The following is an 18,377-nucleotide window of genomic DNA, read 5'->3' on the forward strand; positions in this document are numbered from 1 at the left end:
GACACAACTTCAAACCCATCCCTGAGTCCTTTCTAAACCTGGTTGTTTGTCGCAGGAGCTGTGTGAGAACCCCGAGTTCATCTTAGGAGGCGCAGACCGCACAGACATCTGCCAAGGACAACTGGGTGAGTCACGCCAAAGGACCGAGTTCTGATGAACCTTCAACATGTGGTTTTCTCATCAAAACATCTACAGTTGTGTTTATGATGTGGTTTTCTCATCAAAACATCTGCAGTTGTGTTTATGATGTGGTTTTCTCATCAAAACATCTGCAGTTGTGTTTATGATGTGGTTTTCTCATCAAAACATCTACAGTTGTGTTTATGATGTGGTTTTCTCATCAAAACATCTGCAGTTGTGTTTATGATGTGGTTTTCTCATCAAAACATCTGCAGTTGTGTTTATGATGTGGTTTTCTCATCAAAACATCTGCAGTTGTGTTTATGATGTGGTTTTCTCATCAAAACATCTGCAGTTGTGTTTATGATGTGGTTTTCTCATCAAAACACCAGCAGTTGTGTTTATGATGTGGTTTTCTCATCAAAACATCTGCAGTTGTGTTTATGATGTGGTTTTCTCATCAAAACACCAGCAGTTGTGTTTATGATGTGGTTTTCTCATCAAAACACCAGCAGTTGTGTTTATGATGTGGTTTTCTCAAAAAAAAAAAAAAAAAAACTGCACCAAACACTTGTGCAGTTGTGGTCTTTTGAGTGCAGTTTGGGTCAGATTCATGGAGATACTTGTCACGCCCCTTTTTAGTCGACTAATCGGCTGATTGATTAAGTCTTTAGTTGTCTCGTTTAGTCAATTACAACACTAAAATGCATCTATAAAGACACAGAGGAGAAAGTGGTCCAGCAGTCCAAATTTGTATAATATCCAAGAACTAGCTGTGAGCTAAATGCTATCACGATGCTAGTGCCGCCTGCTGTATTGTAACATCTACTAAACAACCTGTTTACTCTTCTGAGGTAACGTCACATAAACGTCTGCTAAAACTCGACTAGTTTTGCTTGAAATACACACAATTCACTAGGAAACGTCCTAAATGAGTGTTTCCACTGAATCAACAGTGAGTTTTCACCCATTCTTCCCACTATGACACGCTGCTGACTGTTTTGATCACAGACACTTTTACCCACCCTGAGTGACAGGTGGATTCAACCAATCACAGTGAAGTGTGAACAGAATTGGCAACTGTGTACAATCGAAATGTGATCTTAGCTGTAAAAAAATGCTGATATGATATTTTTTGACTATTGCTCACCTTTAAGACTTACGGTCATGGTTGATTGAGACCTGTTAAGTCAAGGTTTAGTTCTGGTTTAGTCCGGGTTTAGTCCTGGTTTAGTGTTGGTTTAGTGCTGGTTTAGTCCTCAAGTCCTTTTTCCTGCAGCAGAGAATGGAGTTGATGATGAGAGAAGAGGATTACTTTTTCAAACTCTTGATCTTGTTGTTTTTAGACAACGATGTTTCCGGATCCTTTAAGCCCAAACTCTGACTCTGCCCTTTTGAACCTGACACACTGACACACTGAGGCGCCTCAAACTACCCGGGGTCAATCCAAAACCAGGGCTAATCCCAGGACAAAAACAGAGAATCAAGTTTAGTCTTATTATCCTCTGTAGTCAAAGTAATACATTCTGTTAATTCATGAGATGATGGATCATTTTCAATCCTGGTTTAGCCCTGGTTGATTCCTGGTTTAGTCCAGGTTTAGTCCTGGTTTAGTCCTGGTTTAGTCTTGGTTTATTCCTGGTTTATTCCTGGTTGATTCCTGGTTTAGTCCTGGTTTAGTCCTAATTTAGTCCTGGTTTAGTCTTGGTTTATTCCTGGTTTATTCCTGGTTTATTCCTGGTTTAGTCCTGGTTTATTCCTGGTTTAGTCCTGGTTTATTCCTGGTTTAGTCCTGGTTTAGTCCTGCTTTGTACCTGGTTTATTCCTGGTTGGTTTAGTCCTGTTTTATTCCTGGTTTAGCCCTGGTCTAGCTCTGCTTTAGCCCTGGTTTAGCCCTGGTTTAGCCCTGCTTTAGCCCTGGTTTAGCCCTGGTTTAGCCCTGGTTTAGCCCTGCTTTAGCCCTGGTTTAGCCCTGCTTTAGCCCTGGTTTAGCCCTGGTTTAGCCCTGCTTTAGCCCTGGTTTAGCCCTGGTTTAGCCCTGGTTTAGCCCTGGTTTAGCCCTGCTTTAGCCCTGGTTTAGCCCTGGTTTAGCCCTGGTTTAGCCCTGCTTTAGCCCTGCTTTAGCCCTGCTTTAGCCCTGGTTCAGCCCTGCTTTAGCCCTGCTTTAGCCCTGGTTCAGCCCTGCTTTAGCCCTGGTTTAGCCCTGCTTTAGCCCTGGTTTAGCCCTGGTTTAGCCCTGCTTTAGCCCTGCTTTAGCCCTGCTTTAGCCCTGGTTCAGCCCTGCTTTAGCCCTGCTTTAGCCCTGGTTCAGCCCTGCTTTAGCCCTGGTTTAGCCCTGCTTTAGCCCTGGTTCAGCCCTGCTTTAGCCCTGGTTTAGCCCTGCTTTAGCCCTGGTTTAGCCCTGGTTTAGCCCTGCTTTAGCCCTGCTTTAGCCCTGCTTTAGCCCTGGTTCAGCCCTGCTTTAGCCCTGCTTTAGCCCTGCTTTAGCCCTGGTTCAGCCCTGCTTTAGCCCTGGTTTAGCCCTGCTTTAGCCCTGGTTTAGCCCTGGTTTAGCCCTGCTTTAGCCCTGGTTTAGCCCTGGTTTAGCCCTGCTTTAGCCCTGCTTTAGCCCTGCTTTAGCCCTGGTTCAGCCCTGCTTTAGCCCTGCTTTAGCCCTGCTTTAGCCCTGGTTCAGCCCTGCTTTAGCCCTGGTTTAGCCCTGCTTTAGCCCTGGTTCAGCCCTGCTTTAGCCCTGCTTTAGCCCTGGTTCAGCCCTGCTTTAGCCCTGGTTTAGCCCTGCTTTAGCCCTGCTTTAGCCCTGCTTTAGCCCTGCTTTAGCCCTGCTTTAGCCCTGGTTCAGCCCTGCTTTAGCCCTGGTTTAGCCCTGCTTTAGCCCTGGTTTAGCCCTGCTTTGTCCCTGCTTTAGCCCTGCTTTGTCCCTTGTCTAATCTGGTCTCTCTCTTGCAGGCGACTGTTGGCTTTTGGCTGCGATCGCGTCTCTGACTCTGAAGAAAGACACTTTGGCTCGTGTCGTCCCTCACGACCAGGACTTCAGACACAGATATGCCGGGATCTTCCACTTCCAGGTGCCTGAGCTCTGACTGTTCTTATTGGTCAAACTCATACGTGAAACAGAAGTACTACAAGATAACCGATATTTGCCGATATCTATATCAACAGTTTAAGAACTATAGCAGGAATCTCCAACCTTTTCCCTTGTGAGCTACTTTTATGACACCAAAGTGGAAGAGAGATTCTCCTTTCAGCAATCACAAGACATGGAGCCAATACAACAGCTTCAGCTTTAAGGGGTTAAAGTTAGAGCCAGTAAACATAAAGCATTCTCCATTTAGTTTTAGCTATTAGTTTTTGTTTTATTTATTTATTGAGACAGGGACAGTGCACAATTTGAGAGATGCATCTTCAGGGTTCTTAATTATACATTTTCAATTATATGATTAATTTATGCATGAATTATAAAGCATATTTTGGTATAATTTGAACAATTCCTAAATATTTTGGGGAGGTACTGGGGTGGAGAGCTAATGGTGCCACAGGTTAGAGATCCACAAGTCGTTGTGAAGTTGACAAATTCACTTTTTGAGTTCAAATTGTATTTATCTGGGACGTTGTATAATTAGTGGGACAAACGGCCACCTCCAGTGCTTCAATGCTCTTCTATTTCCATGGGAACTCACGAGTCTGACCTGTGTTTTTGTGTCCTTAGTTCTGGCAGCACAACAAGTGGCTGGACATTGTGGTGGACGACCGACTGCCCACGGTCAGGAACCAACTGGTGATGCTCCACTCGGCCTCAAACAACGAGTTCTGGAGCGGGCTTTTGGAGAAGGCTTACGCAAAGTCAGTGTCACAGTAACAGAGCCGTTCATTCTGGAACTTAAAGATTTCTGCATCAAACCTGCTGATTAAACTAACTTAGAATTATGACTAAACTCTGACTAAAGTTACATACATTTTGTCAACTAAAACTATGACTAAGAGTAGGTATTTTCATCAACTAAGGGTGCATTCACACATGTTATTTGGTCCTGATTTGACCACTTTTTCAATCAAATAAAACATAAATAATGATTATAAAAAGCATTTAGAGAAAGAAAGAATCTAGTGCAGATCAAATCTTTTCAGTCAAACGCACAGCTGAAGTGGAGGCCTGTCTCACGTCTTCAAGAACGTCCAAAGAACACATCTGTGCATGTCCCACGAATGAAGCAAATACAATTTATCATAGTTAAAACTAAAAAGACATTTTTGGTTGATTGTGAAGTGATGAGTTGGTTCAGATGCAGATGTCTGACACAAACAGGGCTCGTGTAGCAGTGATTAAAGACATGTCTGATCATTGACCTTTCAACACATGCTACAGACACTTATCTTTGAGCCGGGCCGGAGATAAGACGTGTGTGTGTGTGTGTGTGTTTGTGTTTGTGTGTGTTTGTGTGTGTGTGTGTTTGTGTGTTTGTGTGTATGTGTGTGTGTGTGTGTGTCTGTGTGTATGTGTGTATGTGTGTGTGTGTGTCTGTGTGTGTCTGTGTGTGTGTTTGTGTGTGTTTGTGTGTGTTTGTGTGTATGTGTGTGTGTGTGTGTGTGTGTGTGTGTGTCTGTGTGTGTGTGTGTGTGTGTGTTTTCAGAACTACTTTCATAACCATGTTACATAAGTGCACCAGGTGCAGAGACTATACTGTGTACTCACAGGTTACACAAGACTACTGTGTACTCATAGGTTACACAAGAGTATACTGTGTACTCACAGGTTACACAAGACTATACTGTGTACTCATAGGTTACATGGGACTATACTGTGTACTCACAGGTTACACAAGACTACTGTGTACTCATAGGTTACACAAGACTACTGTGTACTCATAGGTTACACAAGAGTATACTGTGTACTCACAGGTTACACAAGACTATACTGTGTACTCATAGGTTACATGGGACTATACTGTGTACTCACAGGTTACACGAGACTATACTGTTGTACTCACAGATTACACAAGACTATACTGTGTACTCACAGGTTACACAAGACTATACTGTGTACTCACAGGTTACACGGGACTATACTGTGTACTCACAGGTTACATGAGACTATACTGTGTACTCACAGGTTACATGAGACTATACTGTGTACTCACAGGTTACACAAGACTATACTGTGTACTCACAGGTTACACGGGACTATACTGTGTACTAACAGGTTACACGAGACTATACTGTGTACTCACAGGTTACACAAGATTATACTGTGTACTCACAGGTTACACGAGACTATACTGTTGTACTCACAGATTACACAAGACTATACTGTGTACTCACAGGTTACACAAGACTATACTGTGTACTCACAGGTTACACGGGACTATACTGTGTACTCACAGGTTACATGAGACTATACTGTGTACTCACAGGTTACATGAGACTATACTGTGTACTCACAGGTTACACAAGACTATACTGTGTACTCACAGGTTACACGGGACTATACTGTGTACTAACAGGTTACACGAGACTATACTGTGTACTCACAGATTACACAAGACTATACTGTGTACTCACAGGTTACACAAGACTATACTGTGTACTCACAGGTTACACGGGACTATACTGTGTACTCACAGGTTACATGAGACTATACTGTGTACTCACAGGTTACATGAGACTATACGGTGTACTCACAGGTTACACGGGACTATACTGTGTACTCACAGGTTACATAAGTCTATACTGTTGTACTCACAGGTTACACGGGACTATACTGTGTACTCACAGGTTACACGGGACTATACTGTTGTACTCACAGGTTACACGAGACTATACTGTGTACTCACAGGTTACACGGGACTATACTGTGTACTCACAGGTTACACGAGACTATACTGTGTACTCGCAGGTTACACGGGACTATACTGTGTACTCACAGGTTACACGGGACTATACTGTTGTACTCACAGGTTACACGAGACTATACTGTGTACTCACAGGTTACACGGGACTATACTGTTGTACTCACAGGTTACACGAGACTATACTGTGTACTCACAGGTTACACGGGACTATACTGTGTACTCACGGGTTACACAAGACTATACTGTGTACTCACAGGTTACACGAGACTATACTGTGTACTCAAAGGTTACATGAGACTATACTGTGTACTCACAGGTTACATGAGACTATACTGTGTACTCACAGGTTACATGAGACTATACTGTGTACTCACAGGTTACACGGGACTATACTGTGTACTCACGGGTTACACAAGACTATACTGTGTACTCACAGGTTACACGAGACTATACTGTGTACTCAAAGGTTACATGAGACTATACTGTGTACTCACAGGTTACATGAGACTATACTGTGTACTCACAGGTTACATGAGACTATACTGTGTACTCAAAGGTTACATGAGACTATACTGTGTACTCACAGGTTACATGAGACTATACTGTGTACTCAAAGGTTACATGAGACTATACTGTGTACTCACAGGTTACATGAGACTATACTGTGTACTCACAGGTTACATGAGACTATACTGTGTACTCAAAGGTTACATGAGACTATACTGTGTACTCACAGGTTACATGAGACTATACTGTGTACTCAAAGGTTACATGAGACTATACTGTGTACTCACAGGTTACATGAGACTATACTGTGTACTCACAGGTTACATGAGACTATACTGTGTACTCAAAGGTTACATGAGACTATACTGTGTACTCACAGGTTACATGAGACTATACTGTGTACTCACAGGTTACATGAGACTATACTGTGTACTCAAAGGTTACATGAGACTATACTGTGTACTCACAGGTTACATGAGACTATACTGTGTACTCACAGGTTACACGGGACTGTCCCGTTGTACTCACAGGTTACATGGCAGTTACGAGGCGCTGAAAGGTGGCAGCACCATGGAGGCGATGGAGGACTTCACTGGAGGAGTGGGAGAAAACTATGACCTAAAATCTGCTCCAAGTGAGCTGTTCACCATCATGAAGAAAGCTCTGGACCGCGGCTCCATGATGGGCTGCTCCATCAACGTAAGCACTTCTACTAATGCTGCTATTACAACTGCTTTTACTACTACTACTAGTAGCTACTACTACTAGTTTGTACAAAAGATACATTTCAGTAATCTATTGGACAAGCAGATCCTCCTTCTCAAGGCAAAATACTTGAATGCTGTTTCTATCACATATTCAAAGCCCCTCGTTCTTTTACATTTGTCTATGACGCCAACCGATAATCATAATCGTATTTTGATCATCGTATCTGGAATATAAACTCTGAAACACATACAAAAAGACCTTTTACTTACAAAGATAATTCAATCAAAATGTTAAAAAACTATTTGACAGTTTCAGTTTGTCATCAATAATATACTTTATCTGTTAATATTATCTCTTTAGAAACCTTCAGTTGCCATATTTCAAGCTTTATTACCTGAATATATATAAAATGTACAAATATTGTAAGTATTGTTCCACCTCTGATCACTTTTGTATTTCTTTTCCCTTCAGATCACGAGTTCTGCCGAGTCTGAGGCTCGCACCAGCACAGGTTTGGTGAAGGGACACGCTTACTCCATCACCGGACTGGAGGAGGTGCTTACATCTTATTTATGTCTATTATGAGAAATGAGACGTTCAAACTCCAGTGTCACAGGACGTTTTTCAAATGATCAACTCTAAACTTCCTTTAGCCTCTTCAATAAGATTTATACACATCTGTGATCTGGTTTAGGCCTGAAGAGATAGCAACATGTAGTATTATTATTTATGAATTGTTTAGCCCTCATCACATAATTTTTAGAATTTTTTGGGACTAATTCGAAATATTTTGTTTTGATATGATTTTCAATTAAAGGCGCTGTACCTGATTTTTACACGTAAACGACATGAAAAACAGAACTAAATAGCACTTGGAGGTCAAACCCTTTTATTTAAGTGAAGACACGCCCCCCCACTCTCATTCTAATGTACTGACATGACTTATAATTATGTTTCATTTTTCACACACTTTGGATATGCTTTAATCATGTTTTTAATGTGATTTGTTTCTCTGTGCAGGTGGAGTACAATGGACGTAAAGTGCGTTTGATCCGGATCAGAAACCCCTGGGGCCAAGTGGAGTGGAACGGGCCCTGGAGCGACAAGTGAGACCCAAAACACGCCTAGTACTTTTAACACTTTTAGCACTTTTGAACACTTTTGAACACTTTTGAACACTTTAAAAAAAAAAAAAAAAATGAACGGTATGTTATGGCATGTTTATGTTTGTTTTGTGCTCCAGATCCAGAGAGTGGAACAACGTGGACCGAGCCGAGAAAAACAGAATCCTCCAAAACTCCATAGACGATGGGGAATTCTGGTGAGAAACAACAGAACAAACTATGATTATAATATAGACCAAAGTAAAACGTGAAATTAGTACCAATTTGACCAGAGTTTTATTTGTTTTTCGTTTTGCGTGTTTGTTCAGGATGGAGTTCGAGGACTTTAAGAGAAACTACGACACGACAGAGATCTGCAACATGACGCCAGACGACCTCACCGACGACACCAAGAGGCAGTGGGCCGTCAATCTGTTCGAGGGCAGCTGGATCAGGGGCGCCACCGCTGGAGGCTGCCGGAACTTCATCGGTGAGACATCCTTAAAGGACACACATTAGGATTTTTGTAACGTTTCCTCGCCTAAAATATAACGAATGTTTCAGTTTTCAAGTTAGCATTCACAAACCCAGTATGATGATCTGACTCATGATCCGTCTTGGATTTTTGGGTTTTTAGACACGTTCTGGACAAACCCTCAGTTCCAGCTGCAGTTGGAGGACGCAGATGATGACGATGACGTGTGCAGTGTTGTGATCGCTCTGATGCAGAAGAACAGAAGACAGCTCCGGAAACAAGGGCAGGACCTGGAGACCATCGGCTTCGCTGTCTATGAGGTCAGACACCTGTTTTGGTCCTAAATAGAACACATTTCTGCCCTGATGTGGACTTAGTGTGATCCTGTTCTAGTCCTGGATTCATCTTGGTTTTGTTCAGGTTCAGTCCCACTTCAGTCAGAGTTTAGAGACGGTTTGGCACATCTGAATGTGTTCACACTTGCACTTTTACTATAATCACATCAGGACTAAATCAGTTAAACCCAAAACTAAACAAAGACTAGAACAGGACCAAACCAGGACTGAAATGGGCTCAATATAGGACCAAATCAACCAAAATCAACAAGTCTGAACACACCCTTTAAATCCTAATAGATTGTGTTTATATTGTATAATTACATCAAGTTGAACATATGAGGTTTTACTTTCAAAAATACTTAGTTACTTATCCATGTAGGGCTGATGAAAAATGAGCACAAATAACTATCCTAAATCAAAATGGTGTCTTTGTGTGTTTCAGTTTCTTATTTATTGATATTTTGAGGACCAATCAAATGATAGAATATTTACTTTTCAATTCCTATGACCAAGATGCACATTTATCATCACTCTGAAACCCAAACAGGAAACTGAAGCCTGTGATTAGACTTTGTGACATTCTCATAGTCTCTGTCTTGTGTAAATCGCTGTAATTCTGTATCTTGCAGGCCCCAGACAACGTGGACCAGCTGGGGAAGGACTTTTTCCGGTACAACCCGTCGAAAGCTCGCAGCCGCACCTACATCAACCAGAGAGAAGTGTCGGAGCGCTTCACTCTGCCGCCGGGACGATACCTGCTCGTGCCCACCACCTTCCAGCCGCACACCGAGGCCGACTTCATTGTCAGGATCTTCTCAGAGAAAAAGGCAGACGCACTGTTAGTATTTATTTGCTTATCAAAGCCACTCAGACACATAGTTTAACCCATAGACTGTATATAGAAGTAAACATAGTGACGTCATACTGTCTGGCTCCAATCACAGCAGGTTTAGCAGCTCATTTGGAAAGTTTCATGTTAAGCACAGAGCCAATCAGGAGCGAGGATGTAGAAGGTACATGCCCCTTCACACCAGCGCCGCTCGTTTCTAAGGGGCACCTGACAATCAAACCTGTTGCTAACGCGTATTGAATATACAATATATTCACTGGAGGTCAGAAGCTGTTATTCTGACTCATTATAACCGTGATGAAAGGAAACGGTTGGGTGTTGTCCAATGTTTTCTACATTTTAAGGACTGGAGGATTTAAACGGAGCCTGGCGCTGTACGACTGCTCTGATTGGTTGTTGTAAAGTCCCTGGTGTCACATGAGGAGCTTCACGATTTGGCCCTGACCCACAGACCTGAGGAAACGCCACGAATCACCTCTGCTCAGGCCACGCCCTCTAAACTCTGGAGAGGAAAGTCAGGCCTAAAATGCTCTAGTGCAGAAGGCTGACCTGGTGTTTTATTGCTAAAATGTCCCATTGATTAACACGCCTCTCCACAGATCTGAGCTGTAACCTCTCACTTGCTTGTTTCATTGGGCCGTGGCCAAACTTGTGGTCCAAGGTCAGCACCAGCCAATCATTTCGCCATTATATTTTTAGTGAACACAAATCCATCTTCTTCTGCTTATCCAGGGCGAGTCTGAGCAGGGACTCCCAGACTTCCCTCACCCCAGACACTTTCTCCAACTCCTCCCTGTGGGACATGTCCAAGACACCTCCTTTGTTGTGGAGGCTTTGGAACCCTTCAGCTTCTCTACTCCAAAGTCCTCCTGTTGAATACTAATAATAGATACTAAATAATTAGCTACAAAAACAGTTCATTACTGCACTAACCCCCATTCTAAAGCCGCTCTGAATGAGGTGGCACCGATCACATTTCAGGACCTGTCTCTAGAGACGCCCCTGGAGACAAGCACGTCGTCCACAAGAAGTTATCTTTCATTGAAGCTGCTATGTTTTTACTCCACAGAGAGATGGGGGCCACGATCGATGCTGATTTGCCAGATGTAAGTGGACACAGCAGATACAAACATTCTGAGTCTTAGTCTGTGACATACAAATTACAGATGGTTTCGAGGTACAAAGGGTTTAGGCACAAAATTCGACTACATTTTTTCATCTTTCTGCAAATGTTACTGTTTCTGAGATTAGGAATGCAACAAGCGATCATTCTGTGAATCCATTATTCTTTCTATGAGTTGTTTAGATTGAAAGAGGCTGTGAATATGAGGCTTTTACTCAATTTGACAAAGATAAAGCTTGAGGACGCCCTGATGGAGGACAGGATCTACAAGATAGGATCTACAGACAAAACTGTCTGTTCAACATTTGAGGCTAAAACTGAAAAGTAAATAAATAGATAAATAAATACTTTATATATTATATAAAATAAAATTATTATTATTATTCATATTTGTATTATTGTTAATAATAATAATGTATCTGGCAATATTTTGTTTTAATTAAATGTATTTATTTTTGCTGTGTATGACATTTTTTTTTTGATTTTCTAATGTTCATGTTTTTTGGTGCGTTCATCACCTTTTGTAAATATAAATAATAGTTTTACACCAATGGAGTTGTTATTTGTGGAGAGAAGTTGAAAAATCTGTAGAAAAGTTTTATTCAGAATTTACACAAAAGATTTTGACGCTCTAAACATGAATTCAACTAAATAAAGGTGCTCTCATATATTTTTTTAAAAACATAAAAATATTTACATAATTAAGAGATGTTAAAGAACAATTGAGACACATGTAAGAATAAATAAGAGACTTAAAGAAAGAAAGGAAAGAAAGAAAGAAAGAACTAACTAACGTATCTGTGTGTCTGCGTGGCAGCCTCCGATGCCGAGCGCTCCGGAGGAAGAGACGGACGAGGAGAAGTTTTTGAGGCGACTGTTTGAGCAGCTGGCCGGTTCTGTAAGGCACATTCTACACATTCATTCACTTGAAATGTCTGCAATTTTCATTTGAACGCTTTTTACGTCACGATCAGGACGAGGCCATCGACGTGTACGAGCTGCAGGAGATGCTTAACGGAGTCTTGAGCAGAAGTAAGGACCAAATTGGTTTCTTTAACGCAGAGTGCATAAAAAAAGTTTTCTTTTTATTCTACAATGGCGGCTTTGTAAAACACCAGAACCAAAGATTGAAACCACTTCATATTAAAAAAAAAATGTAAACAAATGAAAGAGAGGACATTTTAGCTTTGTGTGTCTGAAATGACGTGACACACTCGTTGCTACTGCCATCTTGAAGACAAAGGCCGTATGCTCACTGTGGGCTTCCTCTTCTGTAACAGCCCCAAAGACCCTGTTTGTCCAGAAATGTGTGACTGTGGTCAGGGGAGACCAGTGGACTTATATAAACCACTCCAGACTGAGCTGTTTGTTTCAGGTCGTTAGCAGCTGGCTAATGCTAGTTAACATATTGCGTGGCTACATGCTAATAAACATTAGCCTACTTGCAGACAGTTTTAACGTGTCTAATTCCTAACTGTCCGGGTGTTATATTTTAGGATCAGACACAAAGTCCGTGCTCTTGAAAGCTTTGAGGGCGTGTCCAGTGCAGAGGGCGTGTCCAGTGCAGAGGGCGTGTCCAGTGCAGAGGGCGTGTCCAGTGCAGAGGGCTTGTGGACGAGGAAGAGCAGATGGAAATGTCCACAAGTTTGTCTTTTAAGTGTCCGCGACTCACCGCTGTAGATAAGGATCAAAGCCCAGAACTTCTGTCTTCTTCTAGTGTCAGCTCTTTATCAAGTCTCGTGACTCAAACACATGGATAGAAACTCATACACACCTGACACACAACTAATCTTTGTGTTTTTCAGGGAAGGAGATCAAGTTTGAGAGTCTGAGCCTTCACACGTGTCACAGCATCATCAACCTCATGGACGTATCCTTGAAACGGACAATACTGCAGATGTTTATGGCGCATGTCTCTGTTATTACACATTATGTCCTCCACATGAAACAAAAAACTGGCACAAGGTTGAGTCTTCTCTGTCAGCACAAAAAAACAAAGTGGGATTATTTTAGGGTTGGAAAGATCTTTGAATAATCGTGTTTCCGTTTTGAGAAAGTTCACAGAGTTTCATTAGGCTGTATAACTAGTCATATTATTATTTCTTATCATTCAAATACATTATAAACCAAATAGGGGAGTAAATATGCAAACTGAAGGCTTCTAGATAGTCTTTGTGAATGTCTTTGTTATAAAAGGTCATTTCGTTTGTGTTTTAGAGTCTGTTTGGTCCAAAGAACGATTACAATGATCAAAAAACTACCTTTCTTCAGACATATACGGTACTTTTTTGGACTCTCAAAGATGCTTTACATGCAGAGAAAAGAAAAACATGATATTTAACAACAGTATTAAGACTACAATTGTTTTTTTTATAGTCGACTAGTCACAGTTAGACTTTTTGTGGAGATACTTTTCACACATTCTCCCTGGAGCAGACTGACAGAAACATCCACAAGTGTTTTCCTGAACCAAACGACCTCAGGTGGACAACACTGGGAAAATGGAGTTCCAGGAGTTTAAGGTTTTCTGGGAGAAGCTGAAGAAGTGGATTGTGAGTGGAAAAAGTCAAACTCTGCGAACCTGATGGCAGATGGAGACTTGATGGTGAAATCCTGTGTTTCAGATGCTGTTTTTGTCCTACGACACCGACCGCTCTGGGAAGATGTCGTCGTACGAGCTGCGCAGTGCTCTCAACGCTGCAGGTACAGGAGGAAACGACTGAGCTAGCTTTGATGACCGCTTTTAATCTAGTTTGAGTCTTAGGCTTTTGATTTAAACAAGTAACGTTTCAAGTACTTTCAGTAACTGTCTGGATGTGTGAAGTCACCTGCATGACTCCAGGGAAGTAGACTTCAGAACATACTCCATAGAGATAGATCTTTTTAATGCCATACTGTGGAATTGTAGTGATTTCTACCAGTATAAGTACTGCAGTGTTATTCATGTCCTCATGACATTCCAAAGTTGACATTGATTAAAGAATTGAAGAAGAATTGAAGAAACAAGATATGACACACTGCATAAGTCTGGGTATATTTATTATTATTATAAGAGTTATGTGGGGCACCAGCCTTTATTAGGCATTTAACAATTATATAATCCAATATCTGTCTTAATTTATTAATTTAGAAATTATTTGCTCGCAAATCTGAAGGTTTGAATATGAATATGGAATATGCAAATGAGTCGATAACAGATGGAGACGTTGATATGATTGTTCTAGATCTATTTAGTTGTGTGTTAGAGTTAATGTTGATACTAAGATGATCTTATCAGTCAAACTGTGTTTTTCATACGGCCAGAAGCAGCAGGTGTGGTCCAGCCGAGACGGGCCTGTGTGTCCGTGTTGAGCTGACTCCAGGGTTCAGCTCGGGGTCACGGCTCCTCTAGAACTCTGGCTTTGACTGTGTCAGCCTGAAGAAACTTGGGATCAGATCCACTTGATCTGCATTTTCCTTGGCTCTGAGGCATTTCTCAGATAACTAAAGGTTGTTGCACTGATTCACAGATGAGGCCAATTCAAAGATTGTCCTAGATCCAAGTTTTGTTGTAGACTTGAAAAGTTGCAAGGTCCTTTGCTTGAGTTTGCATGTTGCAATCCAAAGCAGAAATCACGTCCAAAGATGGGCACAGAATTCTTATTGGGGAGAGTAAAGTTAGCCTCCGCGGGCGTGTCTCTCTCTGGAATGTCTTTGTTCCCTATGTTAGCTTAGCACCGCTAGGTCAGAGATGAGCGCTTTTTATTAAAGCTGCATAGTCTTTTTGGCGTTTTAGCTTTTGTCTTGGGAGAGAAATGTCTGTTCATTTTAATCCAAAAGGCGTTGTTTGCTGGAAAAGTTTGTTCCAACTTTAAAAGCGTGAAGCCGCTGCTCTGTATGCAGAGACTTCAGGGGGTTGTACCATGGTATATGGCTCCTCCAGGCCAAGTACCAGGTTTGTGGAGATGCAGATTTTATTTAGTAAAGTTTTTTTAAGACCAAAAGTAATAAAAACCTCCAAGGAGACAAACACATGGAAAATTCCTCCATAAAATGCACTTAATACACCATTTAAGGCGATTAATCGTCTGTAGAAAATAATCTGGACTCTACAACATGCAAAATACCTCTTGTAACAAATCAAAATGTTTCAAAGTACAATATAAATCATCTTTTGACTCGTCGACTACTCAAACAATCATTAGTTGCAGCTCCAGCTTCAAATATATAAACACTATAGTAAGTCTATATGCCATATTATCATTAAACTAAAATATAGCACACATAAAAAAACTTTCTTTGGCTATATGACTATTTCATCATCAGTTTTGTTTAGCTGTGCATATGATTGAAAGGGTTTTACTTGCACTCTTTTAATGCATTTTTCCCCTGTTGTGTGAAGCATTTGTCCATTTATCCATCTCAATTTAAGAGTTTAGGAGGCTGAGACTGAACAAAAATGTGTCGTAAAAATGAGAAAAACATGATTAAGATATTTCTGTTTTAGGCATGAAGCTGAACAACAGACTCCTGGCTCTGCTCGGCCTCAGATTTGCCGACAGTCGATACGACATTGACTTCGACGACTACCTGACCTGCATCGTGCGACTGGAAAACATGTTCAGTGCGTCACACGGAAACACAAGAATGATTTACACACTTCACGTGATTTCATTCTAATCACATGTTTTATTTTCTACAGGATGTTTCAAGGCCATGGACAAGCAGAACAGAGGGCGTGTGCAAATGAGCATGATGCAGGTAAAACGCACACGACTTTATCACACGATACTGGGTTCAGATGCTGCGTTCTATTTGTCCTTGTGGAGACGTTTTAACACAAGTACTATATTAGCATTAGCAACATTAGCACAACAATACATTTCAAACTCTATGGCGACGCGGGGGCAGATTCGCAGACAGCAGGGGTCAGTAGAGAGCAACTGAGGAGAAAATAACACCTATACATGTGTTCGCGGTGACGTCATACAGCCGGGACTTCCCCATATCGGCCATTTTAAAAGGGGCACGCGATATATAAAAACCAACACGACTGCATCCTTTTCTACGGCATAATGAGCTACGAATACTTTGATTCTTTAGACGACAACGGCAAACTAAGGTACACGAAAAAGCTATAATTTCTTGGTCAGTCAACAGAGCGATGTCATGACAGATTAAGCAGATTTTTGGCATTTTTGCCTCATATTTCCTGGATTTCGTATGTAGTAGACGTGCTGTTGTGCCCCTTTCAAAATGGCGGACTCGGTTGCCACTGCACAAGTTCCCGGATGTGCGAACGCATGTATACTATCAATATTTTAACTGTGTCGGGTGTAAAACTTTATCCAAGCACCGGACGCAGCCGCTGAAACGTTGCCAGAGTTTCCAAATAGGAATTCCAAAATAGTTCCAGTTTGAATTAACATGTTGGAGCTCAGAAAAGCCAACCTCCGAGGAATAAGTACTTTGTTACTTAAGTAAAAGTGCAGATACAGAAGCAAAAAATAAATAAATAAATAAAATAAAGGTAAGTAAAATGATCACATATAAAGGTACAATTACACTCAGAATGAAAGGTGGTGATCATGAGAGAGAATGAGAGAGTCCTAATTTTTTTGTCAATCAAATCAAATTTCTGTGTGTGTGTCTGTTTGCTCAAAGCCCAGATTCGAACTGAAATCCTTTAGTCAGAATGTCACCATAAATGTACTCATAATAACCCTTTAAACCAGATAGAAAGTACTTTTCAGTCCTTTTCAAAAATGTAGTGTAGGAGTAGAAAGTACAGATCCTGCTCTTAGATCTAGTGAAATAAAAGTAAAAAGTAGTCACTGTAAAAAGGACGTACTTAAAAACACAGTCATTTTACTTGTACTTTGTTACTTTCCACCACTGGGTTCGGTTTAGCTCCCGCTCTGCTCGACTGAACTGTGGCTCGTCTCAGGTTCACTAAAGCTCAAAAATGAATGCGTACAAATGGGTTTACTTACATACTACATACTTCCTCTTCATAGTTTGATAATCAGGTACACAAGTTTAGATCCAGTTTAGTTTCACAATATTTCTTCAAGAAGAAATACAAGTATATCTTATATTCCTTTTACTGTAATGGATAAACTAACAAAAAACAAAATAAAAGTTGTTTAGCTGTACATCGTCAGCACAAACACATATTCTCACATATTCTCACATATTCTCACATATTTGTGCATTTTCACCTGGTGTAAACATATATTTGACTATATTTGATCTCTGTTCCATTCTCTGCAGTTCCTGATGTTGTCCATGAACGTTTGAACAGCAGCCGACGAGCCAAAAGATGAACAAACTTTTTTTTTGCAGCATAGCACAATTGACGATTGATTTTGGAAAGGGTGAAATGATTTTGCTGGATTATGTTTTTGTGATGAAGCCTTTTGTGTCTGTTCTTAATGGAAATAAATTTTAATTGAACTGTGTCTCGTGTTGAACTGTTTGATTACATTTTTAAACCTAAATATATCAGAACTGGTGAAAGATTTTCATTTTTTACAAGATATTTTATTATTCATTGTTTTGTGTTGCACTTTAACGCCAAAACAGGTTCCTATGTTTGCGAACTATGTTCAATTACAATGGTAATATACCTTTTCTGATTCTAACATGATAACATAAATGCAGTAGTAGTACTATTTGAAAAAGACATTCTTTTTCTATCAAAATTTGCATAAATTTAGTATTTTCTTTAATACTGTATAGAAAAAAAAATCTAATTAGACATTTTTGTAAAGTGACAACACTAAATCGTCTTTAATGCAAAGGTAATTATTTTTTTAAATGTTCATATTTCACTGGTTGTGTTCAAAATAACACAACCAGTGAAACAAAACCTGCAACATTCTGCAATACAATGACTAAAAATACAAATTAACTAATTAAGTTAATTAATGTTATGAGTAATTTAACAAATATGCAATTTCACCTTATTAAATCTGTAAAAAACAACAACAACAACAACAACAACAACATATGTACAAAAAAAATATATTCAATTTATTTTTGTAACACCCAAAATCACCACAGCGGTTGTCTCAGAGCGCGAAATCATAAAAAGCATATTTAATCAAAGCAATTTAATTATGTATTTTTATTTTACCTTATTCAATTGTATTTATTCAATTGACTTTTATACAATAATAAAGAAGAAAATGCGTAGGCGACATGCGATTGCCTGAATGTCCAGTAGAGAGAACTAAAACTACCACAATCATCAGATTGTGCAGTGGACTGTACCAACACTGTAATCACAGGGGGACTCAAGGTATTTATTTATGCAAATCTGCCTC

The 18,377-nt window shown here is 40.5% G+C and overlaps 1 protein-coding gene across 1 annotated transcript in view; it reads left to right on the forward strand.

Annotated features, from left to right (window-relative positions):
* The window catches only part of capn9 (calpain 9), a 29,345-nt gene extending 11,835 nt beyond the window's left edge, over positions 1-17,510 (forward strand). The window contains exons 2-20 of the mRNA XM_072462647.1: positions 56-125; positions 3,067-3,185; positions 3,827-3,960; positions 7,004-7,172; positions 7,653-7,736; positions 8,202-8,287; positions 8,425-8,502; positions 8,614-8,774; positions 8,922-9,079; positions 9,727-9,935; positions 11,017-11,053; positions 11,888-11,968; positions 12,045-12,102; positions 12,876-12,940; positions 13,554-13,622; positions 13,695-13,773; positions 15,557-15,673; positions 15,752-15,810; positions 17,323-17,510. Coding sequence (XP_072318748.1) covers positions 56-125; positions 3,067-3,185; positions 3,827-3,960; positions 7,004-7,172; positions 7,653-7,736; positions 8,202-8,287; positions 8,425-8,502; positions 8,614-8,774; positions 8,922-9,079; positions 9,727-9,935; positions 11,017-11,053; positions 11,888-11,968; positions 12,045-12,102; positions 12,876-12,940; positions 13,554-13,622; positions 13,695-13,773; positions 15,557-15,673; positions 15,752-15,810; positions 17,323-17,349 — 1,860 coding nt within the window. The 3' untranslated portion in view covers positions 17,350-17,510. The remainder of the gene's footprint in view (positions 1-55; positions 126-3,066; positions 3,186-3,826; positions 3,961-7,003; positions 7,173-7,652; positions 7,737-8,201; positions 8,288-8,424; positions 8,503-8,613; positions 8,775-8,921; positions 9,080-9,726; positions 9,936-11,016; positions 11,054-11,887; positions 11,969-12,044; positions 12,103-12,875; positions 12,941-13,553; positions 13,623-13,694; positions 13,774-15,556; positions 15,674-15,751; positions 15,811-17,322) is intronic.
* The last annotated feature ends 867 nt before the right edge of the window (positions 17,511-18,377 follow it).

Source organism: Eucyclogobius newberryi, unplaced genomic scaffold (genome assembly GCF_026437365.1).
Source record: "Eucyclogobius newberryi isolate DKJ021-1_F unplaced genomic scaffold, fEucNew1.0.hap1 SCAF_4, whole genome shotgun sequence".
Lineage (NCBI taxonomy): Eukaryota > Metazoa > Chordata > Actinopteri > Gobiiformes > Gobiidae > Eucyclogobius > Eucyclogobius newberryi.